Source organism: Buteo buteo, chromosome 2 (assembly GCF_964188355.1).
Source record: "Buteo buteo chromosome 2, bButBut1.hap1.1, whole genome shotgun sequence".
Lineage (NCBI taxonomy): Eukaryota > Metazoa > Chordata > Aves > Accipitriformes > Accipitridae > Buteo > Buteo buteo.
Genome location: NC_134172.1, coordinates 18227952 through 18243444, shown reverse-complemented (window position 1 = coordinate 18243444; position 15493 = coordinate 18227952). Strand labels below are relative to the sequence as shown.

At 37.7% G+C, this 15493-nt stretch overlaps 1 protein-coding gene across 6 annotated transcripts in view; it reads right to left on the bottom strand.

The window, feature by feature from the left end:
• Positions 1-15493, bottom strand: part of MPP7 (MAGUK p55 scaffold protein 7) — a 156704-nt gene that overhangs the window by 58424 nt on the left and 82787 nt on the right. For 5 of the 6 annotated variants that reach the window (XM_075046964.1, XM_075046954.1, XM_075046983.1 and 2 more), the window contains 2 exons: positions 11037-11114; positions 6437-6517 (listed from right to left, as the gene is read on the bottom strand). In XM_075046964.1, coding sequence (XP_074903065.1) covers positions 6437-6517; positions 11037-11114 — 159 coding nt within the window. Of the gene's footprint in view, positions 1-6436; positions 6518-10902; positions 11115-15493 lie in introns of those variants that run through there. The other variant, XM_075047004.1, reaches the window with a different exon arrangement.

Below are 15493 nucleotides of genomic sequence, written 5' to 3'. Positions count from 1 at the left end.
ACTAAATTTACCCTAATAGGGATTAACTTCAAATGGTAAATTGCTCATTTCAATATGTCATGATCAGGAATGTAACTGCTGTTATAAACATGAAGTTAAGAGCTAGTTAGATCTGAATAATATAACCTGAGCCTGTCTCAAAGATAGTATAATTGGGATAACATCATTCGATGGACTAAAAGAGGTAAATTCTTTTTATAGTTTGTTTTGTTTACAGCCACACCAACAAAATAAGTGCCTAAAATTGTAATTCCTATAGTTAATTGTTTTAGTTTTGTAGATTTCAAATAATTTTAAAAATAAATAACAATTATGCTCTTGAGCTATGGCACTGTCCCCAAAAGAACACAGATTTTTCTAGCTTGTTAGAAAAGGAACTGAGAGCTACTATCCAAGAAAGCTTTTTAATTAAAAGTGGAAGAGAATTTGGAAGCTTTAAAGTCTTTCATTCTTAGTTTGATCATCTGTCATATTTACTACATCTCCTTTCTTACAGTGCCTGTCACTGGGGTTCTGCCCCATCACTGACAGAGTAACTCTGCTGCCCGCTTCCCTTTTTCCCATTTGAGTCCCTACTGACAGATAAGACCATTTTGCTAACTTGTGATATGTGCATTAAAAATACAGAATTAAATTCCCTTTTAGATATATTTTGTGTTAACATCTTGAATCTTAGTCTTCCAATTATATATTCCAATTTATACAATTGCATAACAACGAAAAATATTTTGTCTCTAGATAATGTAGCTAATTTAAAAAAAAAAGTGCAGTGCTCTCAGACAATAGCAATACTTCCAGATTCATAAAAAGCCAAATTGCGCTATAAAGACACCTCTCTCAATTGCACCGGTGCCTACCTGATGCATCATAATTTTTAAAATCTTTGTCATTATTTTCAAAATTCTGTACAACTCCCCTCTTCACATACATTCTGTTTTCTGTCACATAAGTTCCTTAAATTTCTCCAAATTATAAACCATTAAAGCTGAGAATACTTATTTCTTTATTCTATTATTCATATTTTTTACAAAAGCACACACAGGAGTGTCTTCTCTTAAATCAGAAACATCATTTCCTCATGTATATCCCCACTATATATTCTAGTCTTTATGTTGTAGAAAATATAAAAACAATTAAGCCTCCTGTAAGAGAGATGTTTAGCATTGTCCTGGTTTTGGCTGGGATAGAGTTAATTTTCTTTCTAGTAGCTGGTGCAGTGCTATGTTTTGGGTTCAGTATGAGAAGAATGTTGATAACCCTGATGTTTTCAGCTGTTGCTAAGCAGTGTTTAGACTAAGTCAAGGATTTTTCAGCTTCTCATGCCCAGCCAGCAAGAAGGCTGGAGGGGCACAAGAAGTTGGGAGGGGACACAGCCAGGGCACCTGACCCAAACTGGCCAAAGGTATATTCCATACCACGTGACGTCATGTCCAGTATATAAACTGGGGGGTAGTTGGCCTGGGGAGATTGCTGCTCGGGAACTAACTGGGCATCAGTTGGTGAGTGGTGAGCAATTGCATTGTACCTCACTTGTTTTGTGTATTCCCATTCTTTTATTATTATTGTCATTTTATCATTGTTATTATTATCATTATTAGTTTCTTCCTTTCTGTTCTATTAAATTGTTCTTATCTCAACCTACGAGTTTTACCTTCTTCTTTCCGATTCTCTCCCCCATCCCACGGGGGGCCAGGGGGGAGTGAGCGAGCAGCTGAGTGGTGCTTAGTTGCTGGCTGGGGTTAAACCATGACAAGTGTTATGTCAAGCTTCATATGTTGCGTATTTATAACGTACATTAAGTAACTTTAATGTTGTCATTAGACAAGGAAGCTAAGGGACATTTCTTCCTTTCTTTTACACATGGAGAACAGTGTATTACATAATTTCTTCATTGTGTTTCACTCAAACACGTATAAATCATATAACTTCAATGTAAATGTAAATCCATGAACAAAATTGGAATGTAAACCCCAAACTACGTGAAAACACGAACCATCTTCTAAATGCTTCCTCCATAAAATAAGCAAAGTAAGCTTGAAATAGGGTTAAAAATAATCTAATTCATGGGTACACCTCAGGAATTATAAAAGTCTTAAAAAGTCATTCCAGGAACTGAGGAAAAACCCAGGAGTGGATGCAGTACCCAGTCCCACACAGGCCAGGAATTACCACCTTCAAATACAGCCCGTTAGCCTGAATTATACGGAATAAAACCTTCCACACAGCACCACAGTCCTCCCTCCATTCCTTGTTCATGTGAGGTTATAACAGACATACCACACTAGCTAACACTTACAATGGAAACAGTGGTAGCACTACACAGATTATCTAATATGCAATTAATTTAAAGCGCCAGCGTCTACATTGAACAAATAGAAAGGTTTAAAAAACACTCTAAATACCCCCCAGAAGAAAGGCCAGCAGGCAGGGTCTGCACTTAGCAAGTTTTCTGCAGGTGCATCAAGCTCTTGTCTGCCCTGTGGGACTGGAGCAGGAAAGGGGAGGACGTGGCGATGCTGCCAGCACACAGGCTTCCCACAGCCTGTCCCACTGCAACGCAGAAACCGTCGCTGAGCGCTGCTGCTACAACACCCGGGAAACGCAGACAGCAGTGGAAGACAGAAATTTCACTTTCAGAAGTCTAAAATATGTTTACAGAGAGCTATGGCAGGCGGATCCAAGCCTGATCAGCCGGCACTTCAAATCACCCAAGCATGTCCTCGCTTAGGTCCAAACACCATTCAGACTAGAGCCACGCAGCACTGCCCGCCGGCTGGCCTGGCCTGGCTGTTAATCTATATATCTTCATGCTTCGTATCTTTAAGGTATATATTTTATTGCAACTTAATAAACCCAACCAAACAAAATCTCCACATACCTCACAGCTTTAAAAAACCCAAACACAGCAATATAAGTTTCAGTACATCTAGTTCTGGTTATTTACCATCATTCTAACTCTGATATGTTAAACTCTTAAGCTGTTTTTTAACAGCCAACTCAGCAGACCTTTTGAACTTGCATACATATACCCTGGAAGCGTAAGCGTTTATTAACAGTTATCTTCCTCAACTGATAGCAAACATTTGATTGCACACTTGCGGTTATGACGGAGAAGGGCTGAAGATACACATTGCTGCACTTGGGCTTTCTGAATGAGTGATAACAAGATACGTTTCAAAGAGCTAATTTCTAGTCTGCTTAAAAACCAAATACCGCATTCAACTGGCTTTGGGTTCTCAGGTATGGAAATACTGTTCTACTTGTTGTTATCTTTAACAAGGTATAACAGTATTACGGAATGTAAACTGTAAGTCTTTATTCAACACTGGAAATTAAAAACAATAGATGTGGGTGGCCTGCATCCATGGGACTCTGCAATTATATTTTAAATCTAGAACGCAAATGCAGTATCTCACACACAGATAAAGAAATCCACTTGATTTCCCAGAGCTACGTGCTCTGTTCTACTTCCAGAGTTCTGCTTTAATCAGAAAAGATAAACCACAACCATTATTAGTTCATTTAATTATGGTAAAGGTTGCTACATTTTAGAGCAGGAAAAGAACCCACTCAGTGTAACTGGATACTGCATCCAGTTTTTAAAAGACTAGAAATGCCCGATTTATTTTTTTCCAAAAGAAAATGCACCTCACAAAACCTTGGAATGTCTTTTAGGACATTTTGAAAATCTCAGGTCTGATAAATATAACTGCCTCAGAGAAACTATTTTCTTCTTTAAAACATTTCTCTATGGATGAAAACCATGAACACCACAAACCTGTCAAAGCTTTACTCATCAGATGCAAACACTTAGAAATATATTCAACAAAACTGTAGGGTTCGGCGTTCGGAAGATCTCGCGATGTCACGGAAAGTTAGAGGGTTAGTTGCAGCCTTGTGATGTACCTGTAATCCCGCCTCCCCTTGTTAGTATAAAAGGAATTAACTGCGCAATAAAAGGCGGAAGTTGGCGCTCACACTGTGTGTGTTATCTGTCTCTTTCCCTGGTCCGGGCCGACCAGTGATCTAAGCGTGGCACCTTGATATGTAGCGAACGCTACATAAAACAATTTTGTAACACAAAATGAAACCATAGAAATAGTCATCTAATCAGACAGTTGGTAGAAACCTCTCCCAGCCTTTTTTGGCATGTTAACCAAACCTGCGAAGTTGTAATCACCTTGCTAGTCCTGTCCGTTTACACCACCAGACTTGTAGAAGTAGTGATATAGTGCAGTAAACTAATCCTAACCATCCTTCATCATGCCATGAACATTAGAGCAGAGCTGTAAGGAAAGTGGAAGCTCTCCTGCTGGCTCCAGCTAACACTGCAGTTATAAGCCAGATCAGGAGAGGAAAGTTTCCCCCTCAGAATAACATACAGCCAGTTTAAGTCAATCCCATATTAAGGCATATACAAGTTTTTAGATAAAGCCTATGCAACATCATTGGGAAAGACGAATCAATTATCCCAAGTAATTTCAGATGTGAGGGAAAGAGTTTTTCTAGACATCATTTTGCCCCAGGAATCTAGAAGGAAAGAAACACCCTCTCCAGCCATCAACCTAATAGTGAAAGGCTAGAAAATCTTATGCAATGTACAGCATAAGCTCAGATACAGCTGAACAGACTCAAGGGCATCTCTGGGGAGGAACTGGAAATAGTCCCAGCAACTTACTTCCTTTCCTTTTCTGCCCAAGACAGAGCAGGGGAAAGCCACAGAAGAATCTCAACTAACACGGCCTCTGACCGAATGCAGTACACTCGCCTGGTCAACGTGATGGAGGAGGGAGCAGTGATAATTTACCACCTCCTCCAGGCATGTTTGCCATGAGATGGCAAACGGAGAAGATAATGGATAGGCAAAAGTGTCACGCATACTGTCAGTTCTTTCCCCTAACTCACACAAACACCTGCGAGCTATGCAGGGCAGGGAAACATGCACCCTTGTGCAGGATTAGGCAGTCTGGCCGTGCAAAAGGCTTGGTACCCTGCAGCTGGCCATCTCTCCCTGCAGCCAAGACAGACATTTGCTAAGTCACTGCAGTTGTTCAGTCACGCTGGGGGTAAGGCACTTGTTTCCCTGAAATTCCACTAAGATTATCACATTGCATTTAACTGCTTCCAAAGGAGGGAGAGGGAGAGGGAGGAGGTTGGGGGTGGGGAGAGAAAGAGAAAGCAAGAAAGGGAGAGGGAGAGATGCAGTTGTGGCAAACAAGCTGTCTTCAGGCTCAATCCACTAAAGCTTCAGAAGTATAAAATACACGTGGACAGTCACTAAGGAAATACCTACAGTGAAGCTCAGGATCTCTGCAATTTGATGCACCAACAGTTCCTCTTGTAATATGCCATTGGCATTGCTTATCCATTCAGAGAAAGAGTTTGTCACTTTGCAAACTATGGAATAACCAACTGTGCAAAAATCTTTAAAAAGGAGGCATAATTGATCTTTAAAATTTTGTAGCACTTTGAAGATATAATAGTGTCTGAGGTTTTGAGATCAGTATTTTAAAGGGAATACAAAGAAGCAACTGTCTTAAAAAGGGCTCCTTTCCACTCTACAGTTTTCCTCTAAACTTATCAACTGCTGCATTTAATTACCATTGCAATATGCATCTACAGCACTAAGGTCTTCCTTCTCTTTAGAGTGGAAAAATAATGTGATAGTGTGCATTAACAATGATACACAGGGAAGGTTCTGACTGGATATAAGAAAACCAGTTTTTACTAGGAGGATGATTAGGAATTGGAAGAGGCTGCACAGAGTGTGTGTGGAATGTCTGTTCCCAGGCATTTTAAAGATCTGGTGGGAGAAAGCCCTGAGCAAGCTGCTCTGAACTCAGTGTTGACTCTGCTTTGAGCAACACATTGGACTAGACAACCTCCTTCCAACCTGAGTGATGCAATGGTTCTATAGCCTACTGTCAGAAAAAAGGTATCAATTTCCCCAAAAGCACCACAGAGAACCCCAGGAGTTTTGCAGAAAGTTTTCAAAATTAGATTTTTTTTTTTTTTTAAATAATATCCATCAGGAATTTCGTTGAAAGTACCAGGTTGCGCTACTTATGCACAGTGCAATTAAATCAATAGTATGACTGAAAACCTTTTAGTAAAAGAACATTTGTAATAAATTTATTAAGCACATGCAATAAAAGTTAGCAAAAGACAAAAAAAAAATCTTGTATCTTCTTTTTGGAATATCCGCTGTAAATATCAATGGCTTTCCACTGAATTCCTTTTATAAATATCAGTTACAGCATAATAATTTACGGGCAACATTAAACGTGTTTCTTCATAACAGGTATTTCTGATTAACATTGCGACTTCTCTTAAAAGCACACATATTCATTAAAGCAGACAAACTCCCTCACAGCCCGGGGAAGCAGATGCAGACACCCATGCAGAAGGCACTCTGCAGGTGCAACATCATCCTCACCTTGAGATTGGGTTTTGAGAGGAGTTTCAACAGTTCTCTGATCTCACTGCTCAGTGGCTTGCTCTGCAGCTCCTCAGCCAGCTGGGTGGGAGATGGAATCGACACAAAGACCATTAGCAAAGCGTTGTTTTACCCAGTGCATCAGTGACAACCCAGAATCTATCTTGTTCAAGGTTATTACTTTCCAGTGTGTTCAAACAGAAGCCAGTATGAAGAAAAACACCATCAATCACCGCGCTTCTTTTTCTGGCCCTCGGTGGACCAGATTTAAGCCAGGCCTTTTGGCTCAGTTTAACACAAGTAATCATTTCTGGCAAGGGTGCAGCCAGATCACATTCTGATTTATAGCAATGGGGGCAAATCCCAGCACTTCATTTAAGTGAATGGTCCTTTGCGTGCAGACAAAGGACTGCTTGTAAAAATGACTGGATCAAACTTTGACACTGTCTATAAAAAATAGTTTTGAATGAGGTGGTGAAATCCACACTGCTTCCAAAAACCCACAGTAGCTGTGCTGTTTAGGACTGGGATAAGAAAGCAAAGTGCCCCTACAGTGCAAGCAATCTGAACCTTTTATTATGTTTACACATACACTGGAAAGAGCTTGTTAAACGTAAAGCGGGTTAATCATAATATCATTTATAACAGGTCATCAGCAATTCAAGCCCCTAAAATGCACAAACTACATCCTAACAACAAGATCAGTAATTTATGTTTGGTTATACTACAAAATTGTGGCTTGGTGAACAATAGAGCAGCAGTCTAATGTTTAATCCCACGGCTATTTGGCTCATGTCTTGAGTTTTTCTTATCACGAAATTCTCAACTAATTTGGACTCAAGAGGCATATTTTACTGCAGGATTTCAGACTCGAACTATTTTTCCAGAAGAAGGAAAAGCTAAAACATATTTCACAACACTGAACTTTAGTTTAAAATTCTGAAGCTACATGGCTCGTAATCCAAAACGTGATTTCAGATAATCACTTATTTTCTTTGCATTAAATCAGTATCATAAAAATGTCTCAAAAAAAGATTGGTTATTTGCAGCAAGTAATTTTATTCATCTGGCCTAATTCTAAATTTGTACTTTCATTTTGTATAAATTTTCAAGATAAATGGATAGAAGTATATTTTGCATAATTATATATAATAGACTAATTCTAGAAGCAATTATAGACATCAGACATGATTTTAGTATTTTTTTTTTAACCTTCAAATTAATAGAGGGGTAACAGGACTAAAAGAAAAATTAATCACCTACAGTCCACGGCCTTTTAACTATAATTCATAGATAAAAACGTCCATCAAATACATCAATGCTAATCTTAACAATACTTGTGTCTTAATACTGAAAGATTAGAAAACGACCTCCTTTGGAAAGGTCAGAATGAAATATTTTAGGCACATAAAGCCAAGTATTGAGGTATTCTGACTGCAATCTAGCCTGCATGTTCTACGGAAGAGCTCTGCAAAGCTGAAAATAATCTGTGATAGGAATGACAACAGGTATATGACACAGGTTCCCCTTGGTTCTCTTTTCATCCCTTAGCTCGTACAACGCATCACCTAGAAAATAAAATCTATTCATTCGTGTTTCACTGATGAAGAGTAGTAATCACTCAGTAAGAATGACTGGTTCAGCATTTCTCTCTCAGATGAATTGTGCACAAGCATCTATTACCTTCAGCAGAACTGGTGTTTGCTTTGGTGGTGCAAATGTAAATGCAGGTGCATAAGGTTTAGAACAGTGAGAAACAGAATATTTTGTTATTGCTTTAATAGACTTTTAAATCTCATAGTTTAGAAAATATTTGTTCAGAGATGAAACAATTAAAAATGTTTCCACTCATATAATTTACAAGGTTTTCCCAAATATTTCCATAAAAGTCTTAAAGGAACATGTAACGCCCCATAATAGAAGAGGAGGAGGACGACAAAGCCATGTTTCCAGATTAGGAAACAGCACCAGAGCTGCTTGTTGTGCTTCTAGGAGTTTTGGACCAGATTTTTAGTAGTTGTTGAAGTGCTGAGATTTATGACAGCTACCAGCAGAAGAACAAACTATATGGAATACCTTGGGCACACTGATACTGTGTGAATCACCACCTATGCCAAAGACTGCAGAAAAAGCTGTCTGAGAACCTCTTCTACAATTCTCTGTTGAGGGAACCATAACATTTCACCAAGTTCTTTATGAAGAGCTGCCACTATAGGGAGGGGAAGACAAACCAGGGGAGAGGGGTAGATGTGGGGTGAGGCAGGCAAGATGAGGACCAGTGGGGCCTGGGGGTTTAACGCTTCTGGAGAAAGTTCTGAAACTTTTTTTGCCAGAACAGCCTCTCTAGTAACCTAGAGGCCTTATTTGCTGTAAACACCTATACTGCCAGCAACGTTTAGAACATTTGCATGAAAGCAAGAGTTCTACATCAGACACTGCTGCTCCAGAATAAGAGGCAAACAGAATCTCTGATGGGAAATTCAGCCTAAAAGTCACTGGGGGTGAAGAGAGAGAAGGTATGGCAGCTAGGAAAATGAAAATGTTTAGAAAAGAAGCCTCACCACTATTGTTACCTCTAAAATAGCTTTAAAAAATAACACAAGAATAAAAAGACACTCCTTGAACAGTTTTTAGTTATGTTAGCAGCACCTCAAATTTGGGTTTTAAATCAAACAGGAAATATTCACTTGCTAATAAGAATATCTCCTTTGTTTAACTATAGAACAGTTACTATCACTAGGAAGACAAAACATTAATTTAAAGCCTACTGAAATAAAAGTGTGTTTTATATCACCAACATGCTCTTAAATCCCTGAAGCTGACAACTAGTCAGACAAATGTGCCAAAAATTAGAATAGCACTTTAATCCTGGAACTTCATGGGTTTTGGAGTTACAAAACCCACTGCATGCAAATTAGCTTCCTCAAAGTTTGCTGATAACTACTGAAACACAGAAAATCCTGCAGTGTGCTAGCCTGACTTCAGCTGCCAAAGGACATCCTCATTCTATGGGACAGTGCCCATAAAACCAGCTGTTCAGCTACACATAAGCAAAAATGAAGAACCAGCAAGAGGATCTTTAAAAAGAAGCTGTGCTTAAAAAGTAGGCAGATGCCTAGAGACACTCATGTCCCAACATATGTACATTTTGAAAATACTACCGTATATACATAGTAATACATCCATAGGGTTAAAAACCCTGACCTCTCTCAACTGAGGAGTGACAGAGTACTTTAATTTGGAGATTTCCAAAACTATACATTTTAAATGGGGCTGAACAAAGAATGAGATTGCTCAGCATTTCTGAAAATATCAAGAACTAAGTTTTGCATCCAAAAATAAGAAATTATTCTTATTAAGAATTTTAGCCCAGAGATCCATAACACAAATGTTAACAAGGATTATTAATATGTCACCAAGAACTTAATGAAGAGAATTTCAACCAGCTTTCTAGTTTTCAAAATTACTATCAACATCATTCAAAGCTACTTGAAGGTTAAAAAAATATTACTAATATATGCCTGATGTCAAAGCTAATGCATTATTATATTTGGTATGTTACAGGATATAGCTCTCCTCCTACCGAAACATGATTAAATTACATTATATCCTTTTTTCAATAGACTTAAAATATGTTTAATTTATTTTTTTGTTAAAATGTTACCATTCTCAGTTCACATCATCTAACCATTTGTAAAATTTAAAAATCAAAAGCTATTAATTATATAAAAAGATAGTTAAGATTTTAACACATCTATAAAGTATGTGAAGTTTCAAACATGCTGTATTTGAAATGGATCCTAATACATATTGCCTTTTCCAAAAAACAACCTGAGATCATCAATTGCAACAAAGATTTCTGGATTTCACCTAAACCACAGGTTATTAAACATTTCTCTATCCTGGCCTACCTCAGGTTCAGTCATAGTTTACACAGGTGTGTGCACAATTCATCTGAATCCTAGAACTAACCAAATAGCAAGAAATGGCAGGTTGGATTTTTTTCTTTAAAATAAAAATTATAGTAACAGGAAATTAACTACTCCATCAATGCCGACCACTTTTACAATTTATTTTTTGGTTATGAAGGTAATTTGGAAAGCTCCAATATCAATAAATCACTACTGTACTTTTTCTTAAATAGTTTTTGATTTTTTTTTAACAAGCCTCCTTCCTAGGCATTTCATATGCTTCATTTCTGTAGTATTATCTGTCATTTTTCATGTTCTGTCAGCAGTGCTGCTATCTCATTTGTCTTTATTTTTCCAAAGCATTCCTCTTGTCTGTGACTTTCACAAAACACTAACAGTTGACAGCTTTTCCCCTCCCAGTAGAGTTCCAACCTGTAATTTCTATTACGTAGTTAGTAAAGCAGAACAAGAGGCTATCTAGATGCAATGTTTTTATAACAGTCAAGTGAATAAAAATCAAAGTAATATCAGCAACAAGCCTGGTGATGACAGCACCTTTGGAAACATTTGCAGCTTCTTATGATTTCAGCTCACAGGATTACATTCATATGTTTGCGCTATGAGGAGTTCTGCTTGCAGACAGTTTTTTGGGAGACTTGGTACCAGTGATCTCAGCAGGGGACACTTACATCATCTGCCAAGGCTGCTGCACCGTGGAGTATGGGCACTGGGTTCTGTTTTTCATAATAATGCAGTTTTTCATGAATCTGGAAGACAATAGCACAAAGCGATAAGTTTATTTAGCAGCATGAGAAACTGTACAAAATGACCCTGTTGAGATAACTGATCTGTTGAGTGTCTGTAACTAAAGAAACATCCTTATAGTAACCTACAGGCAGCAATCATGTAAATGTAATTCATCATCATCCTCTGTTGAAGTGCTAAGAATATGAAATCAGATGGAAAAAATGCTCAGTATGTAGACCAACCCACAGAAAAACTAAACATTTGTGATTTTTCTCTCCTGGCTTTCTCTGTCCATATTTCTAACATATTGCTTTAAGTATCAATTACATTTTATATTGCTGCTGAAAACACAAAGCATAAAGTGTTTATCCCCAAGATGGATATAAAAAACCCTGTAAATTATGATTTATGAAGTGAAATAATAGCCTGCCACCCACATCTTGACAGACAGCTTGGTGGAGCGGCTGCCGTCATTAAAATAATTCAGAAACAAGGGCAAAGTAGTGCTAATATGAATTCTAACACATCTGAAAGAAAAAGGCAGTCCTTCAGCAAGTTAAAGTCATTTAGGAGCATTTAAAGTTTTTAATGGGGAGTTATCAACATTAAAAATGCAGTGTGCTTTGGTTTCTTTCAAAAGGGGAAAAGATACACCATCATTTCAATATCTAGCGTCTTCCCTCCTCCGTAAGTTATGCATTTCAATATTTAGATTTTTCCAGTGTGAAAGCTTTAAAGAGCCAAAATATTTTAAAGCTTCTAACAAGTTTGTTAAAAGTTACTTCAGGATGGCATAAAGTACTATATTAAACATTCAATTGTGTTTACATTATTTTCCTGAAGATACCCAAATGTATAAGTATTAATTAAAATTTAAATAAAGAAGACAACAGTAGTCTGAACTGATGCAAACAAACCCCATTCTTAGATTTCTACTTTAGTTCCACTGCTCTGAAGGAGGCATGGACTCCAGATGGTTGGAGGAGTTGCAGAAGGAGCTAAATCGGGGACTTCTGTGCTTGGCAAGAGGGGAAGACGAGGTCTCGCAGAGACCGTGGGGCGCAGAACTTGACTAGGGAGCCCCTTGTGTCCTTGGGGTACAGGAACCCCAATGATACCCTACCCCTCCCTGGTGTGCTACTGGGGGAGGAACGGGACAGACGCCAGGCAGCAAGGACAGCTTTAAAGAGCAGCCAAGCCAGTGGTCTTTGCACACTGAAAATGTTTGGAGCCCACTGGATCATATCTGGTTTGCAGCGTTCCCTCTAGCCTTCCCCCTCTTCCACATTTGCTTTTCCCCACTTACTTTTATCCCCAGCAGCACTCACTCCTCTCATTGCCCAGGACTCCTTCAGCCTCCTCCCCAGCCCTTTCTTCTGAATTTAAACTGAACTCCTAACAACTACACCCATAACAAGATAATGCCACATCAGTGACGCTTGTGCTTGCCATTTTTCCTGTCTTCTGCTGTGCTTCATAACACTTTCTAAGTCCACGTCTGCTTTTACTCATTTAGACTATAGGTTCTTTGAAGTAAAGGCCATACGATACTCTGTTAATGCAATGTGGCATAGCAAGTTCTAAGTCTTGGTTGATTCCTTCATCACTTCTGTAAATTTAATAAGATTATTTCTGTACATCGTTGATTAAAGAATACCAAAGTTCTGAAAAACTGGGTGAAGCATGAAGACGCCACAGTTGCTCAATTGCTAAGTTGTAAAATTATTTGCTCTGAACAGCAAGTATTTGTACTTCATCTGGAAACTAAATGCAAAGCACTATTATCTCCAGAACATGAGTCTGAATTTTACATAGCTTTTGTAGACATTGTTTACTCAGCAAAATAAGACTAATCCATATTGGATGTGACCAAAAGTATAAGTAACTGGACAACTTCGTATTTCTAGTTTACAAAGCACAGAAACTAAACAAGAAGCTGCAGCTCCCTGAATTTAGCAGAAATTTGTAATTTACATAGACTGTGGACTTGAATAACTAAAAGGCATAGTAAATCAAAGTCTCAAATCCATGATTTTTTTGATTGCATTGGGCAACATCTTGATTTTATCCAGGTTGAGCTTCCGTCAGCGCTGACATTAAAAGCAGTTGCCTATGCTACCCTCTACTTTCTCAAAGAAAATAGAAGCGCCACTGCTGATGAAGCTGTTTTTACCATGAACAACCTGCCAGTGTCTTTATCAGTGAAATTAAAAAAAGAAAAACAAACAAACAAATGCTGAGACATGCTTGCATGACCCATCTTTGAAAAAATATTATAGAATGGCAAATTCATGCAACAGAAAATAGGGTTTTAAGAGGAGGTACTGTGTAACTTTAACAAGTTATTGGCTCTGCTTATAATCAGCAAATGGCTGAAAACAAATTTTTATTTTCCTAACAGTGGATATTGGAATCCAGTTTAGCATTTAAGGAAAATCATTAAGATTTTATTTGATTATGCAGCAGTAGTAGAGAGTAACTGCCTAACCAATTCTGGAGCAAACAACAGAGGCTAATCAAGTAAGCAGGAAAATTTAACTATTACTAGACAGTTCTAGGTATTAGCTTTTGCTACATCACATTGGACGTTGTATTAATTTACTGTACTGGCATGATGAGTGACTCTAGGGATAAACATTATATGTTCTATGGTAACAGTGCAACCTCAGCACACTTCCATTTGAGACGCAACACAGGTTTTTGTTTCAAAAAGTATCTGATTTTGTTTAATAGATAGTATTTTGCCTTGTTTGTTAGCTGATTTTTTTTTTAATTAGATCTTTATATGATAGTATTTGTCTTCCATCTGTAAAGGATTTACCTAGAGAAAATTAAAGAAGCATTGGTCTGTGCACAAAGCTGCAATCAATGCAAACTATAACGATTACCTTTCATATCAGTATAAAATTATCACATGTATCATAAAAATGCTGCTTCCTACTGCTTTCCTACGGTTACCGCCTACCTCTAACTTCTGGTAACTAATGTATTCATAATGTATGCAGAACTTATATATAATAGCTTCCTGAATGCAGTAAGACAGGAGATTTGGTGCAATTCAACTGACAAAGCAAAAAGTTCAGTGAGGCAAAAAAAGCATTTTCAGGCAACTTCTTCTCTCCATGTGTCTAAAAATGTGTTCCAAGATGTTCTGGTCTGTGATTTTCCCCACAGATCACAGCAAGGCTGACTGGCCTCTAGTCCCTCACACTTATTTTTGGCCTTTTTTGAAGATGGGTAGAGCACTTACCCTTCCCTAGTCACTGGGGACTAGGTCATCTCTGTTGCCTTTCAAGGATGACAGAGCACACTTGCAAACTCACCTGGTCACCTTTGGATTTCCCAGACTTCAGAGTGATGAATATCTGCTTTTATGACAACCACCTTTAGAAAAACTACTGTGCACACAGCCAAACGTTTTGGCAACTTCTCCACATGCTGTCTTTCAGCTAATTATTTTCCTAAATCTGAAATTTGTAAATCATGCTGATATACCCACAATGAGCATTATATTTGCAAAATTCAATTCTTACACAAGTAGAATTTGAAATTTAAGTATATAGATTAAGTGACCCCATTGATGAAAATGAATACAGGGTAAGCTAGGCAAACAGAGAAATGAAAAGCAAAGCAGGACAAGGTGGTGCAAGTACTTTGCTCCTTTACAAATCTTGCTCAATGAAATATTAAACTGTAACAGAAATTAAAACCATCCTGAAACACTTTGAGAGAAGTATGAGAGGGGATTGAAAATAGTAGAAGAGAGAGCATTTACCTACTCAAGATAAAACATTTCATATTTGCAACCATTTGTTTGAGCTTCATTCTAAAGAATTCTATTTAATACAAAAGGTAAATTTATCTTATATTCTGTGGCTATACCACATGTCCAGTAACTTTAATACTATTGCCTTCTCTCTAGTAGAAACGTATGGAATGTATGGAGAATATAGGACTGTGTCATGCTTAAAAAATAGAAAATATAATACATCTGGTTTAAGTTCTTCTGACATTTAAGTGTAAAGCTTGAACCCTGAAATCTCTTCACACATGAGACCAAGTCTGTTAAAGCAAGAGTTATGTATTGTAAATAAAACATATAAAGCTGTTCTGCTGAACAGATGACTAAAATTGCTGGGGTTTTGGCTTCTGATTTTTTTTTTTTTTTTTTTTTTTTATGACTACCTATTCTTTTCACTGTAGGGTACTTTGGGAAGACTTACAAGGTTCTGCAAAAACTGACAATCTACTGTGAAGATATGCCCCAAGAGGGAAAAATAATCATTTGCAAATTTATACAATTTTTGGCACATTTGTAAGCAAGGGAAGTTGTTTCTGGATTTTCCCAGAGAGACTGAATTAAGCTTTTTATAACAAAGTATAGCAGAAATACATTTTC